Source organism: Salvia miltiorrhiza, chromosome 1, assembly GCF_028751815.1.
Source record: "Salvia miltiorrhiza cultivar Shanhuang (shh) chromosome 1, IMPLAD_Smil_shh, whole genome shotgun sequence".
Lineage (NCBI taxonomy): Eukaryota > Viridiplantae > Streptophyta > Magnoliopsida > Lamiales > Lamiaceae > Salvia > Salvia miltiorrhiza.
In genome coordinates this window covers 39,292,888-39,302,553 of record NC_080387.1, presented here as the reverse complement: position 1 = coordinate 39,302,553, position 9,666 = coordinate 39,292,888, and the positions used below count along the sequence as shown (strand labels likewise).

The 9,666-nt window shown below is 37.4% G+C and overlaps 1 protein-coding gene across 1 annotated transcript; it reads left to right on the top strand.

The window, feature by feature from the left end:
• Window positions 1–907: 907 nt before the first annotated feature.
• On the top strand, window positions 908–2,931 carry LOC131014848 (2-oxoglutarate-dependent dioxygenase 19-like). The gene is made up of 4 exons (XM_057942969.1): window positions 908–1,250; window positions 1,337–1,578; window positions 2,093–2,420; window positions 2,513–2,931. The coding sequence occupies exons 1-4, from the start codon at window positions 1,029–1,031 to the stop codon at window positions 2,762–2,764; spliced, it is 1,044 nt and encodes a 347-aa protein (XP_057798952.1). The 5' UTR covers window positions 908–1,028; the 3' UTR covers window positions 2,765–2,931.
• The last annotated feature ends 6,735 nt before the right edge of the window (window positions 2,932–9,666 follow it).

The following is a 9,666-nucleotide window of genomic DNA, read 5'->3' as shown; positions in this document are numbered from 1 at the left end:
GATATATAGCGACACATAACAACAAATAATTCATTGATTTAGATTGTACGTTCACACGAATTTAATTCTTAATTTGTCATTTTTATCCGTCTATAAATTCACTTCCTATCAATTTTTTAAAAATAATACTTCCTCCGTTCCACCATTTTAGTCCCTTATTCCATTTTGAGATGTCCCAAAAAGATAGTCCACTTTTCTAATTAATACTATATAAAAATATTATTTTTACTAAATTAACCTTATTTAATGCTTCACTTAAATGTGAAAAGGATGTGTGAAAATAATAAATAAGGGTATAAAAGATAAAAATATAAAAATTAAATGCATTTTCTTAATATGTGTGAAAAGAGGGAGGGGACTAAAATGGTGGGACGGAGGGAGGTACTATAATTCATCATATTATCGTATATTTATATATAGTGTATAACAATGTAAAATATCATTAAGATATAACAGTGTAAAAAAATGTGTAACAGTATAAAAAATCATTAAGGGTATAATTGTACATTTACATAAAAAATGCTAATTTTTCTATATCTTTATTTAGGTGGACACTTCTTTCTTTTCTTACACAAGAAGGACTAATTGAGCCCATTAACTCTATATATAATGTCAGTGATTAATTTAAATAAACCCATTAACTATTCGTACTTTTTTTAATTTATGATCAGATTCATTCTCCACTTACTAAATATACACATAATATTTTCTTAAATATGTGTTCACTTCCTCCTTGAGGCGAATTCGTGAAGGAGAGAGTAATATTTATGTACACACAAAAAACATGTAAATAACTGTGTTTCAATTATTTTAATAATTAGGTAGTAACTAATGCAACACAAAGAACATGGAAAAGTTGCATGGCTGGCTGGCCTACAAGTTCAAACTCGGCGTTCTAGCTGACCACAGAAACCACATTCCCATTTCCAGTGTCTCTCTATAAGTACCAGCTTCAAACACTTCCCCAAACCATCACTCACTCATTCATAAAAGAGAGATAGAGATACACAGAGAGAGAGAGAGAGACAATGGCTGCCGTAGCACAAAACTCGTTCGTGAAAGCCCTAGCAGAGTCTTCCACTCTCAAATCCATTCCATCCCACTTCACTTTCGCCACCGATTCCAAAGGCTCCCAATCCGATTCGCTCCCCATCATCGATTTCTCCCTCCTCAACTCCTCCGATCGCCACCAACGCTCCCAAACCCTCCGCCACCTTGACGATGCCTGCCGGGAATGGGGTTTCTTCATCGTAATTAAGCAAATTACTTTTCATTTTCCAAGTAAATGGATTGAAACAGATTTTATAACATGTTTCTGCTGACACGTTAATTGCAGTTGGTGAACCACGGGATCCCGGAAACTCTCCTCAAGGCGATAATCGAGGCGAGCGTGGAGTTCTTCGAGCTGCCGGAGGAGGAGAAGCGACGCTACGAGGCCAAGAGCGCGTCGGACCCCATCAAGTCCGGAAGCGGCAGCCTCATCAACACCGCCGACCAAAGGGTTCATCTCTGGAGGGATTTCGTAAAGTCGTATGTCCATCCCGACTTCAACTGCCCTCGCCGTCCTCACTCTCTCAGGTACCAAACTAAGAGGGTGTTTGGCTAAGCTTATTTTAAAGAGCTTATAATCTCTAGCTTGGAGTTATAAGATGTTTCAAGAGTTTATAAGATGTAATTTTTAAGAGCTTATAAGTTATCAAAGTGTTTGGATAATTGAGCTTATAAGCTAGAGAAAGAGATTTTTTTGCTAGAAAGAGAAAATATTTTTTTAGAGAGAGAAAATCGAAGAGAAATGAACTTAAATGATTAATGATGAAAATAATAAATAATAGTTGAAAAATATTTGTAAAATGATTGTTGCATATGAGATTATAAAAAAATAAGTTGGGGTAGAGGAACTTATTTTTTGAGAAGCTTATAAGCTCTTAGAACTTATTTTTGGAGTTTATAAATTATTTAGGAGCTTATTTCTCCAAACACTTTAAAAGAGCTTATAAGCTCAGTCAAACACCCTCTAACTACATTATGAAACTTGCACTTCAGTGGTATATATAAAAATAATAATTAATGTAATATGGTTGGGTCTTTGTAGGGAACAATTGAGCGAGTACTCGGACCAAACCCGAGTGGTGTTCAGAAAACTGATGCACGCGATCGGGGAAAACCTAGGGCTCGAGGAAGGCTTCGTGGATGAAGCTTTAAAGCTGGACTCGTGTTTTCAGCTGTACGCCGCCAACTACTACCCGCCGTGCCCGGAGCCCGATCAGGCCATCGGCATTCCGGCGCATACGGATCACGGCCTTCTCACTTTTCTCATACACAACGGAGTCGCAGGCCTTCAGATCCAACACAATGGCGAGTGGTTTGATACCATTTCGCCTCAAAATGCAATCCTCGTTAACAACGCTGACCATCTTGAGGTAAATTAATCTTCGATTCCACTAGGGTACACAAAATAGAATCGAAATTCGCAAAGAATTTCATGGAAAAACAATTTCATGTGTTCTAACAGATATTGAGCAATGGGAGATACAAGAGCGTGAGGCACAGAGCGGTGGTGAATACCGAGGCGACGAGGATCTCCGTCGTCATGGCCAACGGCGCAGCGCCGGACGCCGTGGTTGCGCCGGCGCCGCAGCTGGTTGAACAAGACGGCCGCCCATTTTATCACCCCATGAAATTTATAGACTATGTGGAGACCATGCTGAGCAATCGACTCCTGGGAAAGAGCAACTTAGACTGCATCAAGATTCAAGATGAATAAATTGTTTAATCATATGTAATTACTTACTCAAAATACTATTCCTACTTATTTTGTCTACGACGTAAAAATAAGTTTGCCTAGATGAATAAATTGTTTAATCATATGTAATTACTTACTCAAAATACTATTCCTACTTATTTTGTCTACGACGTAAAAATAAGTTTGCCAACGTTGATTGTAGCACTTTATGCCACTTCATGTACTTTTCTTCTCGTACTCGGTACTCGACTCAATTGGATATGAACCAAGGAAGTTAATTCAGCTTATAGAAAATAATTTTTTTTTTGATAAATTACACAAGTAAATAGAGAAATTTAAAGACAATATCACGGTGGACTCGAATTCATTTTAATATAGTACTGTATATACTAATTTTATCTATTAATCATGATTTTTTTTTACAAATAATGTAAAATTTGAATATTTATAATAGATTATACACTTACATTCGTTAATCAATGAGTGTATAACATTGACAGAAAAAAAAAATAGAAAAATAAACACAAAACTCAAAGTTACTTTGTTAGCTATTCTTCGTCATATAAATAGTCTCATTGGCTAATTAGCGGTAGGTGGTTAATGCCCAAGACTTGAAGTCTTGGGTTCGAATCCTCTGTCGCGCGGTCTTTGAATTTCTTTATTTACTTATTTAATTTATCAAAAAAATAAAAATAATCTCCTTTTATTTTAGCATTTATTAAAAACAATATATTTGATAATAACTTAGCTACTGTAGTCTTGTCAGCTTAATCAAACAAATTTTAAAAAGTGTGGGTGTATTTTATGTTTTGAGGTACAAAGTGTTAATTTCAATTAACAGTTAAGTAGGGTATATCAAATAAATGAAGATTCAATACAGCTTGAATATGAAAAGTTGACTAAAATCTTAGTTAACTTGGTGAAATACAATAAAAGATTTGGTACCATAACTTCAAACTTAGTCATAGTTTGGTAGGAATTTCTAAATTAACGAAGTCATAAATAATTAATTGATGTCCTGTTATTAATTTTCAATACTTCTTTCACTTATGCATAAGGGCATTTCAAGGCAAAATCTGGAGAGGGGTAAAATTGGAATGTAATTTTCGAAATTAAAAAAAAAAAAATTAGATTTTCTCAAAATAGGTATATTTTAGATGCATAAAGTTTCATACGAGAATGCATGAACTTTCATATAAAAATGCATAAAGTTTCATATAAAAATGCATAAGATTTCACCCCACCCCAACCCTACACCCCTGAACCCCACCCCTACCCCCCACCCACCCCCCCCCAATTTTATTTTTATTTTTATTTTTTTAAAAACTGATTTTCTGACCACTGACCCACCCCTACCCCCACCCCCCCACCCACCCACCCACCAACCCACCCCCCCACCAATTTTTTTCTCTCAAAAACTGATTTTCTGACCACTGACCCCCCCCACCCACCCACCCCCCATCCCCCCAAATTTTTTTTTTTTGAAAAACTGATTTATACATGCATAAAAAATTACATGTTTTACATGCATATACTTTCGCACAGAAATGCATATACTTTCACACATTTTAACAAAAATGCATATACTTTCACACAAAAATGCATTACATTTTTTGAAAAAATATAATTTTTTTTGGGGGTGGAGGGTGGGTGGGGGGTTAGCGGTCAGAAAATCAGTTTTTTAAAAAATAAAAAAAATAAAAAAAAATTGGGGGGGGGTTGGTGGGTGGGTCAGCGACTCAACAATCAGAAAATCAGTTTTGAAAAAAAAAAATTTGGGGGGGGGGTGGGTGGGTGGGGGGTCAGTGGTCAGAAAATCAGTTTAAAAAAAAAATTTGGGTAGGGGGGTGGGGTGGGGGGTGGGGGGTTGGGCAGGGGTGGGGTGGCGAAAATACCAGATTTATTAAATGAAATGCATTTTTTGTATAATTTAATGCATTTTTATGTAAAATCTTTATGCACTTTTGTTTGATTTTATATGCATGTGAAACATGACTATTTTGGGAGGTGGTAATGGGGAGGGTTGGGGGGTGGTGTGGGGTGGGTTGGGGGGTGGTGCGGGGTGGGGTGGTGAAAATCCCAAAACTGTAAAAATCAAATGCATTTTTCTGTTCAAAATCATGCATTTCATGTGAAAACTTTATGCATATTCGTGGGAAACTATATGCATCTAAAATATATCTATTTTGAGAAAATCTAAAAAAAATATATATATTTTTTAATTATTAAATCCGAAAATTACATTCCAATTTTACCCCTCTCCATATTTTGCCTTGAAATGCCTTGCCACGTGTCACCATCTTGATGCGCCACATGTCATAAATGTGTGGTCTAGATTTGGATCTACAGATCTATTATAAGCATAGGGATCTATATGATCCCATTCCTATATATATATATATATATAGGGGAAGGCTAAAATAAAAATTAAAGTTAGACTATAAAATAGGAACCATTTTCAGCCATTGGATCATCAAGATCTACAGTTAATTCATCACATTGTTGGAATAATTCATGGTCCTGAGTTCGAATCCCATAGGTAGCAAAAAATTTAATTTTCATAATTCATACATTTACACAGCTGATTCATGGGTGTTCTACATATAATTCATACATTTTAATTAGTTTATAGTTTATAGTCTAAGAGGAGTTTTCTGAATAGCCCTCCCCTATATATATATATATATATATAGGATAGAGTTCTATGGAGACCACTTCTTATATAGAGAATGAAGACCAAATCTGGTTCCTTGATCTAACTTAGGGCTGGGAATCGGGTCGGGTTCGGGTACCCTACCCGAAAAAATCGGGTACCCGAACCCGAAAATCCCCTAAACCCTATACCCGACCCCGAAAACGAAATCGGGTACCCGAGTCGGGTATTCGGGTACCCTAATACCCGATAGTTTTTAGGGCGATGAATTCAGCAAATTCAAATGAATTCAAATGACAGCAAATTCATATGGTACCCAAATACCCTAATACCCGAGTCAGGAAATTCAAATGAATTCAGTCGAAATTCATACAGAAAATCATACAAATCAATTCCAATTCAATGAGATAATAACCAAATTCAAAGCAGCAAATTCAACATTAACATAGAAAATCTGTATTTAAAAAAAAAAAAAAAAAAAGATTCGAAGAAGAAGAAGAAGAAGAAGAGAAGGCTGGGCGGCATGGCTCCTCACCGGCGACTGACTCTGGTCTGGGCGATGACGGGCGGCGAGGGGCGCCGACTCATCGGAGACGGGAGACCGGGAGGGATTTCTGCCCTGGAGTGGGGGCGGCGGCAGCAGGGGAGGGATTACTTAGGGCTGAGATTGGGACTTCAATTACAGCATGGGAGCGATGATGGGCTGGCGAGGAGCGAGGGGCGACGGCGAGTGGGGCGGCCGGAAGGGAAGGCCGGGCGGGGAATTGAAGGGAAATAGGGAAACTGGGAAAGGAAGGAGAAAGACGGGAAATAGGGAAAGGAAGGAGAATTAGGGAAATAAGGAATTAGGGGAATTGAAGAATCGAGTATTTAATTATATAATTTAAATACATTTAATTAGGGTATTTAAGAATCGGGTATTTAATTAGGGGAAATAATTATATAATTTAAATACATTTAATTAAAAAATCGGGTATTTCCCCTCCAACTCTCCAACTGCTCCGCCGCCTCTCTCCCCGCCACCTTCCCAATCGCCTCCATCTTTCCTGCTGCTGCTCCGCCGCCTCCCCAATCGCCTCCATCTCTCCTCCTGTTGCTCTGCCGCTTCCTCATCTGCTCCGCCTCCCCAATCGTCGTGGGCACTTCTTCCTCTGCTCCGCTAGTTCATGTACCCACCTGTACTTCGACCGGCGGCAGCAACGACCACAAATCCGCCCAGCCGCCGCCTCCCTTTTTCAGATCTTACATCGCCGTCGCCGCCCTTGCTCCTCCGGTGAGGACGCCGGCTATCGCCCTTGTTCATCGATTTTTTCCATGTGTTCATCGATATTTTTGTACTGTGTTCGTAGAAAAATATAATGAACATGATAATGTTCATTGTCATGTTTGTAGTGTGTTCGTAGTGTATTTGTAGAAAAAAAATAAATGTTCATCGATTTTTTGTACTGTGTTCGTTGAAAAATAAATGAACATGATAATATTCGTAGAAAAACAAATGAACATACTAATGTTCATCAATATGTTCGTAGGAAAACAAATGAACATACTAATGTTCACCTATTATGTTCATTGACGGATCAGGTCCCAGAATTGGAAGAGAGTAATTTTCGGGATTTGTTCAACCAGATGCCATAATTCGTGGATTTGAGTGGACGTTTTGGCCCTTTTTGGATTAAATAAATGTAATTAACCAATATTTAATTACATGAAAAATCAAATCAGGAAATAATCTGGATCATTGATTGGATTGAGATGAATGACCTTGATTTGGTCTTCATTCTCTATATAAGAAATGGTCCCCATAGAAGCTGACCATATATATATATATATATATATATATATATATATATATATATAGGGAAGGGCTAAAATAAGAGCATTTCTTAAGATATAAAATAATAATCATTTTCAGCCCTTAGATCATCAATATCTACGGTTGATTCATAATCCTGTTGGATGGATTTATGGTCCTGAGTTCGAATCCCAAAGGCAGCAAAAATTTATTTTTCACAATTCATACCTTTATACAACGAATTCATACGTCTTCTACATAAAATTCATACATTAAAAATTGCTCTTATTTCTTATTTTAAAATGTGCTCTCACGGTAGCCCACCCCTATATATATATATATATATATATATATATATATATATATATATATATATATATATATATATAGATAGATAGATATATATAGGGGTGGGCTAGAATAAAAACACTCTTAAGTGTATAAAATATAAATGTTTCTTAATGTACGAATTTTATGTAGAACACGTATGAATTTATCCAACAGAGTTAGGAATTGCCAAAAATAAATTTTTGTTACCTTTGGGATTCGAACTCAGGACCACGAATTCATCCAACAGGGTTACGAATCAACCGTAGATCTTGATGATCTAAGGGCTGAAAATCATTTATATTTTATAAACTTAAGAGTGTTTTTATTCTACCCCTCCCCTATATATATATATATATATATATATATATATATATTTAATATTACCGGCGGCAGTGACCGCCGCTGATTAACGGCGGGAGACGGGGCCGCCACTAAAATTGACGCGGTTGGCTATTAGCGGCGGTATTTGCCGCCGTTAATTTTTATGCCCAAATCGGACAGTGCCCTAGCCAGCAGCACGCAATTCGCCTCTCTCCAGCCCCCTCTCGCCACCGCCGTCGTTGTCCACCTCGTCCAGGTAAGCCCTCTCCCTTCCTTTTGTGTGTCTCTCTTTCACCCTCATTTTCTCTCTCTCTCTCTCTTCTCTCTCTCTCTCTCTCTCATTTCAGCCCCGCCCCCACCGCGCCACCGCCACTGCTCCGCCACCGACCACCACCGTACGCTCTGACTCTCGTCATTTTATTTACTATTATTTTATTAGATTAATTTTAATTAATTTATAGTATGGTTGTTGGGTCCTGGAGGATCACTGAACAGGTGTATGGGGGGAATATATATGTGTGGCAATTCTTTGCGAAAACTGATGTTTGAACAGATGAGAGAACTTAACTGATACTGAAGCTTTGTATAAGAATATCAATTGAAGGTTTCAGTTAAGTTTCAAAACAGTTTTCAGTTGAAGAGAGACTAGGGACTGATACTGATATTAATATCAGTGGATGACTTTAGTTGACTGAACCAGTCAGATAACTTCAGTCCAGATAAGGCTTCAGTCGAGTTTGAACGTAAACAGAGGAGTGTTATGAATCTTACTGATTATCTGGAGATTTATCAATTATATTAGACTAATAGCACTAGCAGCGGAAATTAAACTTAGTTCAAATAGCCTTAAGAAAGTAATTTGTCACTTAATGAAATCCTTAGTTTCTCTTTTCAGTTAAGCAATATTCAAAAGTAAACAATTTTAGCGCAAATAAGAATAACTGAAAGCAGATAAAGAACACAAGGATTTATACGTGGTTTGGAAAATAAATTCCTACGTCCACGGTCATTTGATCAGTCTGACAAACACTCTAGACTTGTACTTACGGGTGCACAACAAACCTTGAACTGAAAATAAAATTTTTAGTACCAACGCACTGGGTTGGATTTCTTGCTCTCTCTTAGCACGCTATAAGACACACAAATGCCTTTACCAGTGGGTGGCTAAGATCTCTGGAGTTAGAACACTCTTTTCGCTCGGTTGAAAAGAGTTCGAAATCTTCCAACTAAGATTACTGAGAACCGGCTCTCAAGTAATCTAAAACTTAGGCTTTAGGTAATACAAGGATTTGCCTAAAGTAATAAGAGAATGTAAATAATCAGTGAACTGATTTAGACTTTGGGGATTCTATTCTTCGATTCAAACTTTGATTGAAGGCTGAGTTGCAAATTTGACAGAGGTTCAGCTTGTGCGTTTGAATCGGTGAAGATTGCAGTGTTTCTCGAGCTCTATTTATAGGTGAAGTCTTGAATAGATCCATTGGTTGAGATGGTCTTCAAGATTTCTGCCGTTGTGAGACAAGATTTGAATTTGGCTGAGGCTACAATCTTCGAGGTTCCTATTTTGGTGAAGAACGGTGTCTCAGGTACAATACGTAGGGAGCTTCTAAAAGCTTGCACCAAAACGGAATGCTCTGTAGAGAAATGATGATCTTCAATATCTCTACATTTAATGCGGTTGTACTTGAAAGTATGTGGCTTCCTTTTAACACTGAAACTTCAGTCCGAGGATGAATGTCAACTGATACTTGACTTGAGTATCAGTCCGCAAATTCCACGTAGCCAGCATTAATACTTCAATCATAACTGATTCAATCTCGTTCAGTC

Excerpts from the sequence above, each read along its gene's own strand:
- LOC131014848 (XM_057942969.1), top strand. The coding sequence starts at position 1,029 with ATGGCTGCCGTAGCACAAAACTCGTTCGTGAAAGCCCTAGCAGAGTCT. Across the intron at positions 1,251-1,336 it reads GGGAATGGGGTTTCTTCATC|TTGGTGAACCACGGGATCCC; the intron begins GTAATTAAGCAA and ends CGTTAATTGCAG. Across the intron at positions 2,421-2,512 it reads ACAACGCTGACCATCTTGAG|ATATTGAGCAATGGGAGATA; the intron begins GTAAATTAATCT and ends GTGTTCTAACAG.